Source organism: Lissotriton vulgaris, chromosome 1_1 (genome assembly GCF_964263255.1).
Source record: "Lissotriton vulgaris chromosome 1_1, aLisVul1.2, whole genome shotgun sequence".
NCBI classification, from domain to species: domain Eukaryota; kingdom Metazoa; phylum Chordata; class Amphibia; order Caudata; family Salamandridae; genus Lissotriton; species Lissotriton vulgaris.
Window position 1 is genome coordinate 1,953,774,103 of NC_141685.1, and position 19,851 is coordinate 1,953,793,953.

The 19,851-nt window shown below is 45.1% G+C and overlaps 1 protein-coding gene across 4 annotated transcripts in view; it reads right to left on the bottom strand.

The window, feature by feature from the left end:
* SEPHS1 (selenophosphate synthetase 1) overlaps positions 1–19,851 on the bottom strand; it is a 305,207-nt gene that overhangs the window by 206,264 nt on the left and 79,092 nt on the right. For all 4 annotated transcript variants that reach the window (XM_086919661.1, XM_086919658.1, XM_086919660.1 and 1 more), the window contains exon 3: positions 10,155–10,258. In XM_086919661.1, coding sequence (XP_086775787.1) covers positions 10,155–10,258 — 104 coding nt within the window. The remainder of the gene's footprint in view (positions 1–10,154; positions 10,259–19,851) is intronic.

Genomic DNA, 19,851 nt, shown 5'->3' on the forward strand with positions numbered 1-19,851 from the left:
TCTAGGTCCAGTAAGCAGTCTTTTTGATAAAATTGTGTAAATCTGTTCAGCAGTTCCTGAGAAATTTAAAGATTTCTCAGATCTACAACTGTTGCTGCGGTGGACCCGCGAACACTCCCGATCTATTGCCTGAGATCTGATTGACTGTCGACACTTCAAACCAAGAGGTGTTGGCAGCCATCTTGTGACTAGGTTGAACGTAAAGAAAACAAGCATTTGCAATGCAATAGGTCTCGCATTATGAAAGTTTGAGCTATTGGTCTTGTAAATGACAATTTTTTTATTTATGTGTTGGTTTTGAAAATAGCTAAATTAATAGCTTTGTTATTTACAATGCCAATAGTTATAACTTTTGCAAATGTGACACCTATAGCATTTGTAATGCAACATGTTTTGTATTTACGTGACTTAGATGAATTGATATTACAAATAACAATGGCTTTTAATTTTTTTAAATAATTAATACTTAAATAAAAGTGATTGTAATTTATAATGGCAATAGCTTAAACTTTTGTAAATAACTTTTATGAAGATTATGTTCAGTGTATTTTATTGAGACGAAAATCCAAGAACAGAAGTGAAATATTAACATCTTTTTGTGACATTTGTAATAAAGCTTGAAACGTTGAGAAAACATATTTGAACTAGTTGTTGTTGAATGGTTGCACAGATTGATGCTGTGATGGCGCGGAGTGATGTTGTGGTGGCGCGGAGTGATGCTGTAGTGGTGCTGAGTGATGCTGTTCTTTTGCGATAGATAGATTGAGGGCGATAGATAGAGTGAGGGCGATAGATAGAGTGAGGGCGATAGATAGATAGATTGTTGTGTGTGTCGTTGTCGTGTGTGTTGTTGTGTGTGGATGTAGTTGTGTGTGTGGTGTTGTGTGTGTGGTTGTTGTGTTGGTGTGTGTGTGTGGGGGGTGTTGTGTGTGTGTGGGGTGCTGTGTGTGTGGGGGTGTGTGCACGGCAAATATTCCATTGAAGCAAGTCGGCCAGAAGGTGAAAAAAACCCAGCCCAAACCGGAAAAATTATGTAGGTCTTGTCACTATACTATTATCGGCCTCAGTAACATGAAATGCCAGCAGTGCACATGTTTTGTATTTGATCTTTATTGTAAAAAAGAAATTCTCATCCGCTACAGGACGTATTAATTAACTCGGAGGAAGGTCGCAAAAGTAGCTCTTGGAATATTGTGACTTTTTAATAATAATTTTTGGAAATGGCTGCTAGGAATGGTCTGACAAATGTGCGTTCGTTTTAAAGGACTTAGTGCAGGTTATTCAAATAGGTAGTGAGGACAGGGGAGAGTGAGGACAGGGGAGAGTGAGGACAGGGGAGAGTGAGGAGAGGGTAGACTGAGAAGTGGGGAGTCTGAGGAGAGGGTAGAGTGAGGGGAGAAAGGGGGAGAGAGGGGAGAGTGATGAGAGGGGGGGGAGAGGATAGAGGGAGAAGAGTAGAGAGAGGAGAGTGGAGAGAGGAGTGAGGAAAAAGAAATTTTACATGGCCAATGTGTCCCCTACGTGTACCCCGCGTTTAGTGTATGTGCATGTCATCCATGCATTATCCCTTAGTGGCCTGAATAATGAGGCCTCTGCATTTACGTCCCACATTAGAATGTCAGTTACCAAGTCTTTCATGAAAGAAACGTTAATATTGCATTGAGGCCCATGTTGTCCATGTTTTTGCACTGTGCACGTTTAATATATCGAAATGAACTCATTTTGTGGCTCAGCCTGAGCCAGGACCCGAATTAAGGTTTCCATGCCTCCAGACACTCTGAGGGCTGCAGCTACGTATCCCTGACCTCTCGCATACTTTTGGCTCAGCGGAGAGGGGCCCAGCCCGGGGTGCCAAGACAGTATTTTGCACACAGTTATCTACTTGCTCTACAGAATCACATTCTTGCCTGGTGAAGAAGGTAAACAGAACCCGTCTGCAGAGATAGGGCCTAGCCTTTCTGTCTCCGTTTAAGTGATTTGCACAGCTCGCATCCATAGAAAGCCCAAAGCCCCCACGCAATGAACGAAGAAATATATGCCCACACTGGCTCTTGGTGATGAGCAACCTTTGCTTGAGCGACCTTTACTTCAGATAATACATCCTCCAAACCTAAGATATCAGATAACACCAGACGTGCAGGTCGTCCTGACACTGAAGGCCTCTCTACTAGATCGAAAGTCAGCTCCCCCCCCAGCTTCCCCCCAGTTACACGTCAATTGCACGTCATGACCAAGTTGCGCACACAAGTAGGGCAAAGGTTCCAGCTGGCCATGCAGACCCCCTCCATGTATTCACCCACCTATGACTCACCTATGACTCCTCAAGTGAACGCTCACATGTACACCCTCATGCACGCCCACATGCTCTTATCTCTCTCTTGCTCTGCCTGGAGCGCTCCTCCCTATGTACAAGATTGAATGTATAAATATTGTACTCTGTGAATAAAGTTCAGAAGACCCTTCCTGAACCTTAGTGGTGATGGAACCCGATTCTCCCTTAACTCGAGTTACTGAAATAAAGCCCTTTTGAATCGGACACCACGGACTCTGCCTCTCTTTATATGCATGACCCATTGTGTAAGTATAGAAATTATGACAGGGTAATACTTTTTTTACCACAGGAAAGTGGAGAAAGGGGAGAGAGCGAGTATTGAGAGGTGAGAATGAGGTGAGAGTGAGGAGAGTGGGAGGAGACGGGAGAGAGGAGAGAGGGGAGAGGGGAGAGGTGAGGAATGAGGGAAGAGTGTGAGGGTGTAGAGGGAGGGGAGAGCGAGAGGAGAGGGTATAAAGGGGAGAGAGTGAGGGGAGAGTGAGGAGGGGATGTTGACGAGAGAGGGAAGATGGGAGGGGGAAGAGGTATTTTCCACTTTTCAAAAAGCTCTCAACCTTTTTTTATTTGCACCTTTCTAAAAACCAGGGCAGGCGTAAGTATTTCCCTTGGTTTGGCTCCCTGGGCATAAGTAGAAAATGCAGCAGCAGCCGTTCGAAATCTGTTGGCCTGGTCACGCTCCCATCTTCTCGACTTCAGTACATGAAATACCATGAACGTACATGTTTGGGATTTGAGTCCAATTCTTAAAAGAAAAATATCACACACTTCAGGACGCATTATTACACTGTAAATAAGCGCTCCAAAGAAGCTTTTGTGATAGTGTGACTCTTTGTAAATAATTCTTGAAAAGGACTGATGGGAGCGGACTGTCGAATCTGCCTTCATTTTAAAACTTATAAATAAAGTTATGTAGGTACTGCTAGCATTAGATAGGGAAAACAGAGAAGGAGAGAGACAATTAGCTATGAGATCGGCTTTAAATAGTAAGTTAATGCTAATCGTAAAAAATGCGGAGATGAGGCCACCATAATGTCTTTTTAAATATGGACAATGCAAACAATGTTGAAGATCTTTTGTGAAGAAAAGTACTTTTTTCCCTTAAAGTTTTCTTTTTTTGGAGTTATGCATAAAAGTGATTCAGGTTAGAGGGGAAAAAACAACTTAGGAGGATGTCTCCATGTGGCTTGTGCTCGGCTGGCGCCTTGGGCAATTTAGGAGGATGTCTCCATGTGGCTTGTGCTCGGCTGTCGCCTCGGGCATGTTTACTGGTAACAAGTAAAATGCTAAAACCTTTAATCAAGAAGGATGGCTCAGTCTGCCTTCTTGCCTGGTGGCGCCTCTTCACTGCTTCCTGTTTAACACTAGAGATTGTGGGAGGGGGGAGGTTGAGGAGAGAGGGGAGAGGCAAGAGGGGAGGGGAGAGTTATCCATTTTTTTCCTCCAAAAAGCATTAAAAAAAATGCAACAAATGCTGTCTAAGCATGACAGACGCAGTGCTAATACGGAAGCATAGGGAAATGGAAGATGCAACAGAACAAAAAATGAAAGTCGTCAATTTTTCTTTTAAATTTCAGGACTCGCCCCTCCTTCAGTCCTGTTCGTGCCCACCATCAATGGGTTTATCATGCCACGCTTTAAAAGCATTTTTTTTTATGGAGCGCGAACTCGACCCTAAAGTATTGGACCGCGTTACATGAGCACCAGTCAAATTACCCAAGTATACGGACGTTATTTTAAAAAAAATTCTTTTGGGCACGTTGATATCAAGTGATTTTACGAAAGTACGGAACATTGAGCCGACGCTGAGTCTAGAACCTATGTCTCCTGACTTCCTAAGTCGGCAACTCTGACCGTAGTGCCACATCCTTTCTCGAAGTTGTACGGAAGTTGCGGAAGACGACATCACAATCTTAAGGAATGCATGCGATACTACTACAGAGTTGCAAGTAGGTGCAAACAATACAAATTGGAGCTTTTCCGAAGGATCAGGAGGCAGCAACCAGCACACCTACCCATAAAAGTGTTTTTTGTGGAGCCTTGGAAACATTAGGAATACGTTGTACATCTGAGCATAGCATTCCGTGCACATTGATAAAGCTCAGTGCACACGTAGTAAACACTGTAAATTGTACGATGGCATAACAATACTATCCAGGTAACACTCCATGGTTTTGTGGGCTGATACTGGGCGACACACCAGTGTTTAACCCTGTCTACCGTGATAGGGCCGTTGCCTTGTGGCTGGTTATTGGGAGATCGGAGGATTTAGAAAGTCATCACTGTAGTTGGAAGGAAAAACTGGAAACATCAAAAGCCGGGCATTGGTTGGAAGCCATTTTAGGCAACGTGCTCTGTTGTTCCCCACCTCCAGTGGGTTTTGCAGTGGTGACAGGGGCATACTGGTTCCCTTCAGCTCCGAGGTGTATAGTGCAGAAAAAAGAAATGGGGCGTGCGGCCTCCCCAAGCGGCCGCCATGCTGTGTGTGCTAAAGCATGGCTGCTGCCCATAATAAAGTATGCACAATCATGCACATGAAACCAATGTGTAAAAACAAAAGCACGGGAAAGGGAGGTGAGAGGTTACATAACGGGGTCTTCCTGATGAAATCAAAACTATGGATGTGAGTGAAAGCCATTTTAGGCAGCCTTTTCTTTTTTGCCCCACCTGCAGAGGGTTTCGCAGCGGTGACGGAGACTGACGTTCAGTTTCAAGATGCAGTGCAGAAAAAAGAAATGCGTGCAGCATCCCTTACAAACGCGATCCGGAAGCGCTAATGTTATTGACAAATTGAGCAACAACAGAAGATGAACTTGATCCGAGCTTAATTCATGATTGATCGCTGTCAGTAACTAACACTGACAGGCGATCACCATACCTGCTCCTCCGCAGTACTTCTAAAGGGTACTCGTTTTAGCTACACGGCGGGTCATTTAAAAAAATCTGCTTTAAAATTCGTAATGGTCCCAAGTGCCCGCAGCCATGCACCCCCCAAGACCACACCTACTTTACTGGTCAGCTCTGCCATCTAGGAAGACTCATTGAATGCCACGGTATTTTATGTGTGTTATAACTAATAGTTGCAGATAGAGTTGTCTCTCCATGACAATAGTTCAGGAGCATGATTCTTATACACCATTAAACCGATTTATTCTGCAACCTTCCCCGAAATGTCAGAGCTGAGCCTCTGCCAGATTATGCACGAGGAGGAAGCGCTGCTGCTGTCGAGGAAAGAAAGTTCCCCACTCTGCCTAGTGTTTTTTTCATTCGGTCTCTCCTCCATGTTCACTGTAAATGCACCTTGACACTCCCAATTTAACCAATAATTATCGGAGCTGGGACGCAAATCCAGACAGAGATTTACTGCTAGCATGTCAGTCATACATCATGAGTGGGGCTGGGCTGTAGCCTAATGCAGCCGCTGGTGATCTAGAGTGATGACAGGGGATAGGGAAGAGAGGGCAGGGAGGCCGGGCAGGGCCTGAGTCCTTGTTGTCGACAGCCAGCTTTGGGCTCAGAGCCGAGACGGGAAGGGAAGGGCGGCTAGGCGTGAAAGTTGTACAAAAAATCTCGCCGGGCACCGTGTTTAATAAGGGAAACAGGTCACATGCCTCCTGCTGTGGGCTGTGATGGCACAGTGTGCGGCGGCAGAAAGCATCAATTAAAATAAAACAAGCAGCAATATCGAGAGGTGGTGGGGGCAGGGTTAAGGGGTATGGAGAGACGGCTGGGCAGGCTGCGATGGGCTGGTGGGAGGAGAAATGCGAGTAAGTCAGGGCCTGGCGGCCAAAGTGAAGTGAATAATTAGGGGAGGAGAAATACCAGAGGCCGGCCGAGCGCACGCTGGGGAAGCCTTTGATGTGGCCTGGCGGCCGTGGAGAAATGCTGCTGGCAGTGGGAGGGTGATTGATGGGCGGGGCAGTGCTGGGGAAGCCTTTGATGTGGCCTGGCGGCAGTGGAGAAATGCTGCTGGCAGTGGGAGGGCTGGGCATGCTCGTCCACAAGGAGTCACGTGACTCTCGTGCACTGTCCAAAATCCTCTAGAAAGGAATTTTTTGGGTTGACAACATTAGGTCCGAGTTTCACTCGACCTAAAAAGAAAACAAAAAAGTGTAAAAAAAAAAAAAACAACAAAAAAAACACCCTGACCCCCTAGGCCTGTCCACAGGGACCCCCAGGGCCCAAAAAAGCTTTATTATTTTTTTTTTAAAAAAAGGTTCGGCATGAGTCGCGTTGGATCCGCGAATCCCGCCGAAAATATAGGAAACGCGGGTTGCCATGCTTCACTTAATTGAGCTACCGGGTGGGCCAGGTCCCGGAGACAATAAATGATAATGATGATGAAGGGGGTGGAGGGGCCTTGTGGGCCTCCCCGCAGCCCCATGGACCGCCACCTCCCCGGGGCTATATTTAAATTAAAATGTGTGTGGGGGGGGGGCTCCAGCCCCCCTGCCCGCAGCCCCAGGGATCCCCATCAGAACTAATGTACTGGAGTGCGAGGGGGGCACTTCACCCCCCCTCCCGGCCCCAGGGACCCACACCTACCCAGGGTTATATTTAAGTAAGATGCATGGCGGACCCCTCCTGTTACCTCCAGTAAGTCCCACTCAGCAGGATTGCTGAGAAATTATCAGATGTCGCGCCCCCTTTCTCCTCCACTCTGCAAACGTCATTGCTAATTAAAAAAAACTTAGAAATTCCCCCCCCCAAAAAAACTAAGGTTACAGGGACGTTAGAAATTAGCATTTAAAAAACCTTAGAAACTGATTGAAAAAAAAACAAAAGTTACAAGGACGTTCTAGTTGGGGTCCTGTTTTACTCATACAAAATCAGAGAATTCAGCCGTTATAGTTACCTGAGTGTGGCGGGGTAGAAGATGGAGAAATATGCCGGAGACTTGAGCGCGGGAGATAAGGCTTTATTTTAATAAAGGACTTCCTTTTCTTTATCAACTGTCTTTCCTGAGTGGGGGCAGCCGGATCCGTGATGGCGTTGAACACAGGGGTTATTCTTCTTTGTAGGGTCTATTTCTCCTGTGGCCGGTCATTTCCTCCAGACTTTCACAGCAGACAAGTGATATACCCAAAATAGAACAAAAGGTGTTATCAGATGACCGTCTGAATAACGTAGATTAGGGAGCCAAGGGAGTGAGGGAAAACCACACCGGTGCCAAACACTAAACTCGTGCCTAAATGCACTATGTGAGGGTAGGTGTGTAGGACTGGGATTTAGGGGTGCCTAGGACAGAAAGGGAGAGAGCTTCCAGTCTGTGAACAGCAACCCCCTAACTTTGTTCAGACCCGCCAGACAATCGTTGTCGTACCTGGGATAGCCACACTCCTCCGTGAGTGTGGCTGGGCTTCGCGTGGAAACGTTTGCCTCCTGGCTTCTCCCCTCGTTCTCCGTCTTTTCGCCTTTCCTCCGCTTCGCGTCCTTCTTCCTCTCGTCTTCCTCTCGACACCTCTGCTCTCGCTCATCTCTCGGTGACGTCACACGCCGAGACTAGGACTTCCTTGTTTTTCACCACTCCGCCGTCTCCTAGGTCATTCCAGGGAAGCCCCTCGGTCCCCGTACACGTCCCCTTAAAGGAACACTCGTCGTCTATGTCTGGTTTGTCCCCACAGCTGCTCACCGTCGCTGCTCCAGTCATTCTGGGAGGTATGAAGAGACTGGGAGGGGTCAGCGATCCACCATTCAGTAATGGGAGCATTATCTGGGGGCAGCGAGGACTCCGTTTACACTGAGTTAACTATAACTCGCGCACCCGCAATGCATTGCTTATGCCCTCACATATTACATCACACATGACATCACTGAGGACATCAACACCCTCAGCGAAAGCTGCACTAGGCTCCTTCGACATTCACGGTGCAGAAAACAGATTATAATTAGGTGATAGTTGCAGACTACTATCCCCACCAAATGCCGCCAAAGAACCTCCATTAAGAGGCTGACCAAGACCAACCAACCAGTTGACGTCACCAGTGGCTGCTGAACCAACTTGCAATACTGGAGAAATAGCAACAGAACCAGCTTCATCCTCAGAATGTAAAGTAGAAGGTACTGGAACGGCAGCAGCTAAGAACGGCGTCTCCGGCACCAATCTACGTCGGGATGGTGTTGTATCGACAAGCACCATGAATAGTGTCTCCAGCATCGACTGGGGTAGTATCTTCCTCCAGGGCCACCTCATCCAACGCCACCAGCGTTACAACTGGAAGCCGCACTGGGCTGTGTACCGACGCTGTAATAACTCCAGGCACGGAACTGAGGTCCTCGACCAACGCCGAGGGTGAACCCGCAGGTGTGTTTCCAGTCAGAGTGCCTTCTACCTCCTAGGGGCCCGAAGGTGTACCAGGGGGAGGTATGGATCCAAAAAGGATAAAAATATGCCTGCATATGGGTCATAGTCACCGCACTCTAGGATAAGCAGGGACGTTCGGGATAGACTCTTGTGCTACATCCTCGGTAAGGAGCGGGAGGAACCAGCAACCACATCAGGATGTTGTGAGACCGAAGTCCTCCATGACCTCGATCCCTTCTGATGGGATTTTCACAATTTGGGTGAGCAGTGCCAACGGGAACTGCACCTTGTACAGCGCCGTGCAGGAACCTCAGGAGCTGGAAAGAGACCGATGTTGCCTGGACTCCGATCAGGACAGCCACGACCGCAGCGACTTCATTCGCCTTTCCCGCAAGGCCTTAGGCTTCAGCCTTAGAGGGGTTGCACTCATCGGAGTCGTGGTGCTCTTCTAGGCACCACATGCAGATGGGATGAGGATCAGTAGACAACATCTGTCAAGTACAGGTCTTGCATGACTAAAATCCAAAATGCATACGCACACTGTTCTCTGGCGCAAAAAGGCATTGAAGTAGGTCAAACACAAGAGGTCTGAGGAACCCCTTCTTCAGATCGACGCTGCAGTGCAGAAAAGATGAAACTGACTTCTGCGCACCGGAGGGGACTTATATGGCTCCACTGACATCATATCCAGAGACAACGCCATCACGGAGCCATGCAACGCCATCCCCTGGCACTAAGAAGTACTGCTGAAAAAAGTCTGGATACAGACTGGCGCCTGGGGAGAATTCAAAAGTTTAGTAATCTGCCGCTAGATGTCTCTATCAGAATTACTTTGTTAACCCCACTGATGACTGTGTGTCTGGATCTCTCCCAGTTCTCCATTTCTCATTTGCAACATATAAAAGAGGCAGTTGGACAACTGTTGCAGCTGCACAAATTTGACCATATCGGTCATACTTAATTAGTGCCGGTGGTTGCAGGCACGATGAGGGTGGCAGTCTTTTAGGGACTGGGATATATTTTCCAAATCAGACTTTCACCCAGAGCAAGAAGTACGGCATGAAGAGCCACAAGGGTTGTTTGTGCAAGTTAAAAACAGAAATAAAATGACACAGCTTATATAGTTTCCATTTCTTGCAAGGGCTCAAATTAGGAAAAGTGATAAGCCAAGCATAAAAATAATTCAGTTCACAGGCATTTTTAGAAAGGGTAGCATCTGGATAATCTCATTAGCACAAAGCGATAAGTGAGCACTTCTTTCTGATTTCATAACGGAGCTTCCTACCTTTCAAAATGCACTCAATTAACATTTTTTCATAAACAAAAGTCATACTGTGTGTGACATTCAATAATGTAAAAGCTTTAATCAGTGACAGCAATGAAAATGCATATAAATATTTTTTGTAAAACTAATGCAAAACAGTGTGCATGCTCATAAACTACATGGAAATAAACATTTGCAGACCAGAACTAAAGTTCTTAAATCTTTCACATTACTCATGCAAAGAAAACTCGACTCACCATCATATAAGGATCATCTACAATTGGGTATATATAATCTGTGGTCTGGACCAAGGAAAGGCCACCATGACGTAAAGGAATAACACATGTGTCCATCCCAATTCCTGTTGCAACAAGAATCATCAATTAAAACAACCCATCTGGAATTTTTGCAAATATCATTAAGTGTACATGATTGGTATTGCTTAACATTCAATTATAAATCAGAACAAGCGCTGTCAATGTTGCATAAATGCACGCAGAAAATAAGCCAAAGCTGATGCTACAACAGTGCATTCAAGCAAAGCTGATATGATTTTAACTTTATAAGACTTCCTCAGGTGGGCACCTCAGAAGACCATTTCTGCTTATAAAAATAAACACAACGGGTGTACCTCCTTACCCATTCAAATGGAAGGGTCTTCCAGCGAACATAAGAACCACTGACAACCACCTGGAATGACTGATATTTGGGGCGGGTGCATGCAGTTGTAGTAATTTCTTAAGGATTTTTAGGATGTGAGAGTGTAAGTATAGGTTCACTTAAATTTGTGGTTGTTTCAGGGTGAGCAAGGTCCGGAGAAAGGGTTAGACCACACTTTCCATTTCGGGTTGCCTAAGTCAGGTGCATAGAAACACAAACCTTAGGCACTCATGAAAAGGAAAATGCTACTTACCCAGGATACATCTGTTGTTGGCATGTAAAGTTGTAGATTCACATGCTTTGCATACGTCTGCCATCTAGTGCTGGGTCTGGATGTTTGCACTTTGTTTTTTTTTTTAAGAAGTCTTTTCCAGTCATGAGGTAAGTGACTCCTCCTTTCGGTGATAGTGCGCATGGGCATCAACTCGATTGTTAGATGGTTTTCCCGCAGAGGGTTAGAATGGTTAGTAAAAGTAAAATAGAGATGTCCATGTGTATGTATCCAAGTAAGAAATTACTGCACCAGGTATAAGTACCAGGGGAGGCGGGTGGGCGCATGTGAGTCTACTGCTCTACATGCGAAGAACAGATGCATATTGGGTAAGTAGCATTTACCGTTTGAGGCATGTGAGCTGTAGATCACATGCTTTGCATAGTCTATAGAGCAGTAATCTCCCAAAGCGGAGGCTAACCTGTAGCTGTTGCAGTCGCTTGAAAGAGTGTACGAAGAACTGCCTGGCCTACATTAGCTTGTTGTTTTGCTAACACATCCACACAATATGTGTGAGGTGTAGACCATGTTTCAGCTTTACAGATGTCAGCTATAGGAATGTTTCCTAAGAAAGCCATAGAAGCCCCTATTTGCGAGTGGAATGCGCTCTAGGGGGAATTGGTAATGTCTGAATACATTTGACTATCCACCGTGCAATATCCGATTTTGAAATGGGGTTGCATTTGTGAGGTGGAGCAAAAGCAACAAAGAGTTGATTCGTTTTACGAAGAGATTTTGTCCTTTCATTGTAACAGATTAATGCTCGTTTCACATCCAAAGTGTGTAGAGCATATTCTGCCACAGAAACTGGTTGAGGAAATAACACAGGCAACTCAACAGATTGACTGATGTGGAAGGCAGAAACTACTCAAGATAGACATTTAGGGTTAATACGAAGAATCACTTTGTTTTGGTGTACTTGTAAAAATGGTTCTTCTATGGTTAGGGCCTGAAGCTCACCCACTCTCCTCAGTGATGTGATAGCAATGAGGAGAGCAACTTTCCAAGTGAGAAATTGCAGTTCACATTTATGCAATGGCTCAAAGGGTGCACCCATTAGTCTGATCAATACAATATTAAGATTCCACACTGGGGCAGTTGTAAGTCTTGGGGAAATAACTCTCTTGAATCCTTTAATAAAGGCCCTAATAACAGGCACTTTGAAAAGAGAGAGATGTTGTCTATTCTGAAGGTAGGCAGCTATTGCAGCGGGATGTAGGCATATAGATGTGTACGTTAAATTTGACCGTTTTAAATGCAGTACATAGCAAATTGTATTTTTGACTGAAGCATCAAGCGGGTTGATATGGTTGTTCTTACAATAAATAACAAACCGCTTCCATTTTGCTGCATGGCAAGCTCTTGTAGTAGGTCGTCTAGCTTCTTGAATAATGTTCATACAGTCTGGAAAAAGATTCAGATAGCCAAACTATATGACTTAAGGTGCCAGATCGCTAGGTTGAGATGTCTGGGATCTGGTGTCTTATTTCTCTGATTCTCTGCGTGAGGAGATTGGATGTGAGATGTAGTTTTTGATGAGGAACTACTGAGAGCTCCAACAGGGTGGTGAACCAAGGTTGACAGGCCCATGTGGTAGCTACTAGATGATGTTAATGTTGATGTTATGGGTGTCTTATATAGCGCTCTGCAACTCCAAGGAGTGTCCCGGCGCTTTCTGACCCACAGCAAAGCTACAGAAGGAGAAAGAAAAAGTGAAAAAAAACAGACCAATCACTGTCCATAGAGCCACGTTTTGAGACCTTTTCTAAAGGCCAGCAGGTTCGAGGTACAGCGGAGCGACAGAGGGAGGGTGTTCCATAACTGAGGAGCCAGGTGTTTGAAAGAACGTCCCCCTACCCTTGCTTTCCTAACAGCAGGGACAATAGCCAAACCAAGAGATTCCGATCTAAGGGATCTTGTAGGTTTGTAGAAAGCAAGGCGTGTCTGGATATATTCAGCTCCCACCGCATGGAGTGCCTTATGCGCCAGCGTAAGTGCTTTAAAAACAATCCGCTTCCTTACAGGGAGCCAGTGTAGGGAAAGTAACAGGTCCGAGGCTCTCGCTTGGCGAGGTAGGCCAAAAATGGCCCGTGCCGCCGAGTTTCGGACCACCTGGAGTTTTTGTAGTAGGTAGTCCGGAAGACCCAAATATAAAACATTGGAGTAGTCCAGCCTAGAGCAGATAAGAGCCTGGACCGTCGTCTTCCTATGCGTCAAAGGGAGCAAGGGAAGAAACTTGCGCAACATTTTAAGGAGACCATAGCAAGTGCCAGTCAGGCCCAAGATCTGGGACTTAAGAGATAGGCTGTTGTCAATTTTGACCCCAAGGTTCTTAGCCACCAGAGAAGAGGACGAGGGAGGGAACGTGTTCACAGGCCACCAATCCTGCCAACTTGTGTCAGCCTGACACCCAAAGAACAGCTAGAATTAGAACTAGAATTAGTGTGAGGGACGCTTGCCTGCGCTTCCGAACCATTAGTGAAATGAGTGGGAGAGGCAGAAAAGCATAGGCAAATATCTGACCAGTTCATCCATAGTGCATTGCCTTTAGACAATGGGTGTGGATACCTGGAGGCGAAGTTTGAGCATTTTGCGTTTTGGTGTGTGGCGAACAGATTTCCGGGAAGCCCCACATCTGAAAGAACGGGAGGAGAACTTGAGGGTCGAGTTCCCACTCGTGAATCTGTTGTCTCTGTCTGCTGAGCAGATCTACGGTCTGATTGTCTACTCCTGGAAGGTGTCAAGCTAGGAGATAGATTTTGGGATGTATGGCCCACCTCCAAATGACCTGTGCAAGGTGTGACAGAAAGTGTGTCCCTCCCTGTTTCTGTATATAATACATGGCCGTCATGTTGTCTGTGCGTATCAGGACAGCTTTGCCTACAAGGTGAATTTGAAAGGCTTTGAGCGCTAGAAATACTCCTAGCAGCTCTAGGTGATTTATGTGAAGTTGAATCCACATGCCCTGAATTGTGTGAGTTTGGAGATGAGCTCCCCAACCAATGAGCGATGCACATGCTGTTAACACCATCTGTGGAACTGGGTCGATGAAGGGCCGTCCTTTGAAAAGGTTTTGTGGATTCCACCACTGCAGACAGCGATGAGTGCAGGCGTCGACCAACACTAGATCTGATAATGGACACTGAGACAGATTCCACTGACGTGCTAAGCATTCCTGAAGGGGACGCATTTGAAGTCTTGCATACAGAATTATTAAGATTCAAGACACCATCATTCCCATTAGCTGCTTGAATACCGAGCTGGTAATGAGTGGTGGGGCTGGAACTGGGAAATTAGAGCCTGAATGTTGCAGATTCTGGCTGGATTTGGACAGGCTAAAGCTTTTTGAGTATCGAGAGAGGTTCCCAATTATGTATGCATGCATGCTGGAGGGTTGGAGATGGGACTTCAACAGATCTACAGTGAATCCGAGATTGTGGAGCAGCTGTACTCTTTTATGAGTGTGCTGTAGACACTTTACTTGTGAACTGGCTATAATAAGCCGGTCGTCCAAGTATGAGAAGACATAAATATGTTCTCTTCACAGATGATCTGCGACTGCCAGGCATTGGTGAATACTCTGGGAGCAGTGGTGACTGAATGAAAGCACTTTAAACTGGTAATGTTGTCCCGCTACCAAAAACCGGAGATATTTGCGATGAGCGGGATGTATTGGAATATGGAAGTGTGCGTCTTAAGTCTAAATTAGACACAAAGTCACCTTGCTGACGGAGGGGGGGCACTTGTTGGAGTGTCACCATGTGAAAATTATTCAAGTGGATATACAGATTTAGATCTCTGAGGTCTAGTATAGGCCTGAGCGCCATCCTTTTTGGGTATGAGTAAATATAGGAAGTATATACCGGCCCCTTGATCCTTTAATGGGACTGGCTCTATAGCTCCATTCTGCAATAGAGCGAGAACTTCTTATTTGAGTAGGTTCAACTGCTATGGTGACATTTTTTGTGATATAGAGAAATGTTTGGGGGATTGTCAGCAAGCGCTAGGGAATAACCAGATCGGATAATTTGTAGAACCCATCTGTCTAAAGTTATTGTATTCCAGACGGGTAGAAATTGAGAAAAACGTCCCCCGACAGGTGTGTAATGATTGGGGTGGAGGAGGCAAGTCAAAGTTTGTTGGCTGCAGGGGAAGTACGTGTTGTGCTACCTTTACCTCTTCCCATGCAGTTATTGCCTCAAAATCCTCCTCCAAAGTAACCCTTGGAAGAGGGTGACTGATTGTTGCCTCTGTAGGAGGCAGAGGTATTGTCCAAGGATATTGTCCAAGGATATGTTTGAGACCCCTATGTAAAAGGAGCGGCAAAAGAATCCCCGATTCGAAGGGGACAGGAAAGCCCCATAGATTTGCAACCTCTGTGTCCTTCATTTTTTCTAAAGTAGTATCTACTACAGGTCAGAAGAGGTGTTCCTTATTGAAGGGTAGATTTAAAATGGAAGCCTGGACTTTGGGTTTAAAACCTGAAATTCTGAGTCAGGAGTGTCTTCTTAAAAGTACACTAGTGTTAACTGTGCGAGCTGCAGTATCAACTGCATCTAAAGCACAACTAATCGATTTACTAGAAATGAGCTTTCCTTCCTGATTTAAATCCCTAGCTTTATTTTTATGTTTGTCTGGCAAGAATTGTAGCAATTTTCCAGCTCGTCGTAATGAGCCCTGTTATAACGTGCTAAAAGAGCCTGGGTGTTGGCAATAAGCCAGTGATTGGCTGCCTCTGCGGCTACTCTTTTGCCAGAGGCATCTATACGTTTAGATTATTGATCAGGAGGCGAGGAATCTCCTGTGGTTTGAGAATTTGCTCTATTATGAGCGTTAGAGTCTAGTAGGGAGTCTAAGGGAACTTGAACCTTGATGTAAATTGGGTCTGTAGGTGCCGGCTTATATTTTATCTACTCTAGGTGTGACATTTCTTGCACGCACAGGGCCCTTAAAAAGTTAGTCTGCGCGTTTGAGCATACCCTTGAGCATGGGCAGTGTGTGAATTGCTCTTTAAAAAGAACTTCAGGTCTCAAAGAGAAAATCGTCTTCAAGGGCATCTTTGTGAAGTTGGACTCCAGGATATTCAGCAGCCCTATGGAGAAACTCGATGTATACTAAATTGTTTTCTGGTGGAGAGGATTTTGCAGCGTATAGACCAGGATCATTGTTTGTATTAGGATCTGTATTGTAGTCAGTCCACGGATCAGAGAAACACTCAATTAGGAAATCCTCTGCCTGTGTACAACATCATATAGTGCTGGTGATCACTGATACTCAGACACACGTCTGAGACCACTGGCCTTCCAAAATATGATACACAACGCTTTACTTATCAACATTTATTTTTATTTATTACATTAGATTTTTAGATTGTAATCAAGTCGTAGTGAAAATATTATCAAGACCAATCCAAACACATCCTACCTCACACACAGACATTCATTCAAACAAGCATAAACATACCCACACATACTAGTACGTCCTACAAACTCAGGCTTCACTGTTGAGCAACCAATAGATATAAATGATTTTTTCGTTATCTGTATATGCGGGAATATGTTGTTGCATTTATATCTATTGGTTGGTTGTACACAGGCAGAGGATTTCCTATTTGAGTGCTTCTCTGGTTTTCCCCTGCTCCTTCTGCTTGTTATTTGCCTCAGGGGCCCCGTTTGTATGAGTGGTCAGTCCATGGATCGGGACTAATATCCCTTGGTACAGCCCCATCCCTATCACTTTGGTGGTCAGGGGACTGTGGTTGTGGTGAATTTGTAGGAGTAATTAACAAATTTGTCTCAAGTGGGGAAGGAGGTGTAAGAGGAGGAAGAGCAGGATTAGTACCAACATTTAAAAATATTTTTAAGTGGAATATGGTAAGCTTCCTCCATTTCTGGTTTCCTTTTAACTGGCTGTTTTACGTGAATATGTCCAGTTTTTGGATTAATCACTAGTTCTTTTTCTTTCGGGTCCGTGTAGGAAGGAGAGACGTTGAAAAGAGGCTCCTTGGATGGGGCAGGAGCGGTTTTGTCTTCCGGCGCCAGAATTTTAGGTGTCAAAGGTTTGGCTGCAGAGGCGGTGACGAAGGGATGAGCACAAGGATTGCTTGGATTTCGGTGACGAAGGTTTTGGTTTGGTGCCCGGATGGGGCAGACTTCATCCCAAGCCAAAAGGCTTTGATATGTGTTTCGGTGCCGAAGGAGGGGTGTTCGAAACCTGTTCTCGGTGCCTGTTGTGAACGTATCTAGGACCCTAATTAAATATTCCAGATTTATGCCCTTATGTGGTTATAACAAATCATATCCTTATAAAGGCATAAGAATCATATCCATATTTAGTCATAGCCAATGCAGTCCAAATACGGCAAGGCTACTTCCCTAGACTCCTAGAAAGTACAACGCGTTCTTTAAACAAACCAAGCCTCCAGCAGCCCGGGAATTCCCCCTGCTTCTGTTTTGGTTTGTCCTAGAACTCCTGAGAGTCCTGAAAGAACTACCAGTTCTTAGTGACAGTTCTTAGTGACGTCTTATGTCCAACATTATGTCAAACACTGCACCTTCCAGGTATAAATATACCAGCATTTGCCTTAAGCAACACACGGTGGTTTGGAGCAGAGCGGCTATCTACTTACCCAAAGCCCAGCTGATGCGAGTGCCGAAGGAAGCCGGCCCTCTCAATTGACCCACTGAGAGAGACACGGTCTTTTCTCCTGCCGAGAAATCCAGCTCCAGTGTTTCCAGTCACCCTTGTGGGTTGCTGAGAGATCGAGTCCTGAGAAAGACATACAAGACCTCCTTCATTCTGAAACCAAGGTACGGAGCTGATTAGATCCTTAGAGAATTCTTGATTCAGATTCTTGGCAAAACTAACTTAACTTTAACTGCAGCTCACTTACTCCTTCCCACGTACGAGGCTTAGGTTAGGTACACCGGGGTAGGCGTATATTAGAAGCACCAGTTGAGTAAGTTTAGTCAACTTTTATCATTGTATGTATTGTATATATTTTATCCGTTTTAAGTATTGTATGGCTCAGAAACCATATAAATGCTTTTACAGTATTATTTCATAATACTCCTTTTACTGTATCCACTTTACTTTATGATAAGTATTGCAATTGTGGCAATTCACTTCTCTTGCATGAGAAAGAAGACTGCTCAATAAATAACACCTTTTATTGAAAACGCCCGTCTCTCTATTTCTCTGTACTCTGGTGAAACTAAGCATGCACGATTGACTGAGTGAAATAGCCATCTATTGTTTTCACACTACTCTGGAGATATACTCCTTATTCTGGAGGGAGCAAAGTTGTCATGTTTATGCGGTTGTCAGAAGCTAATCCCTTCTTGTCTATTCGGGAAAGTTAACTCATTCCTGTTCCTTCGAGAAAGTGCTTAGTGACCTCTGAGCTAGCTGGCATTCATAATTAAGTCTAACATATTCAATAGAGACCTAGTCGACCTCAGTCCTACGTCTAAACTACCGTTTATGTTATTCCAATGCGCAGAGCCTATTGGGAATATAGGAACTACACTACAGGCCCGAAGGCAGAGGAGGGACCGGAGCCTTTTTCTTCGGCATATTTTAGGGCAGGAGAATATCAGTACTCCCGGTATGCTGACGCTGTGGAAACGTCTTGTTCCATGTTGGAGTCGTCTTCGTACAGGGAAATGTGTTCCTCCTCTTCCTCGGCTCCTTGTGCGTTGAAGACTTCATTGTTGGAATCTTCTCCAAAGAGATCCGGTGCAGAACCTCTTTATTAGTGCACTTAGTGACGTCGAGCCCGACGATCACGGAGCGTCTTCTTGGATCGGAAAGATAAGCAGGCGTCGCAGTCCTGTTCGTTGTGTTCCGGGGATAGACACAAGTTGCACACTTTGTGCAAGTCGGTACGCAGATACTTAGTGCAACACCCGGGACAGAATCTTAATGGAGTCTGTTCCATCGACTGCGAGCTGGCCCGACACATGTAGGCCCGTATCCCTCCACAAATGTTCTGATCGAAGACTTTGAACTGATAAGATACGTGGAGAATGGGGGACACGATCGAGAAACAATACTGTCAAGGGTAGGGGATTGCGCACCGAGGGGAACCCAAGAAAACGGTGTTGAAGCAGACCGCAGCAATTCACGTCCGAACTCTATGGGTAAAAAACAATCTAAGAATTGAGTGGATGCCCATGCTCACTATCACCGAAAGGAGGAGTCACCTACCTCATGACTGGAAAAGACTTCTTCGAACAAAAACTAAGTGCAAAGATCCGTACCCAACACTAGATGACAGACGAATGCAAAGCTTGTGATCTACAGCTCACATGCCTCGAACATAGCAGTTTGCTTTGCAATGCTGCTAGATAGCATTAATTTACAATAAACGTTAAACCCCATACGGAACATTCAAGAGTTGTATAACTAGATCATAATTAACACCTTGGCTTTTATGGGTTTTCTCGCTGGGTGCTGAACTCTCTGAATTCCCATTGTTCATGACCAGCGCTTAGAGACCCCTGTGGTTATAACGCGCCATATAAATTAAATAAATAAATAAATGACAAAGCCAGCTCGTCATAAGCACAGGGCAGGTAACACCCATGACGAGCTGGCTTTGTCATCAGCACTGAAGGGGTTAATTGCCATTCCTTAGACAGTCATAAATTCAATGTAGCCTGATACAACATCTTGGCAGGGGGGATGTCGCCAGATGAGTCAAATGTCTAACCGACCAATACAAGAACCTACTTCATTGCTGTGGAGATTTATTAGAAAAGTACAGTTTTAACCGAAGTCCTGACACAAGCCTGTTAAACAGTCCTGCTCAGTCAGTGGTTTCAGGTGACTCCTCTAACAAGGTTAGGGACACAGTGGGAATCCAAACAATCTTTCATTATTAAATAAGACACTCAAAAATGGCAATAAGAAGTAGCTAAAAATGTTTATTTTAAAATCCTCAGTCTAGTGTATAAAATGGTTAAGCTAAACACACAGAATTCAAAAAGAAAAGCATTTAGGCCTGTAAAGAGCATATAGAT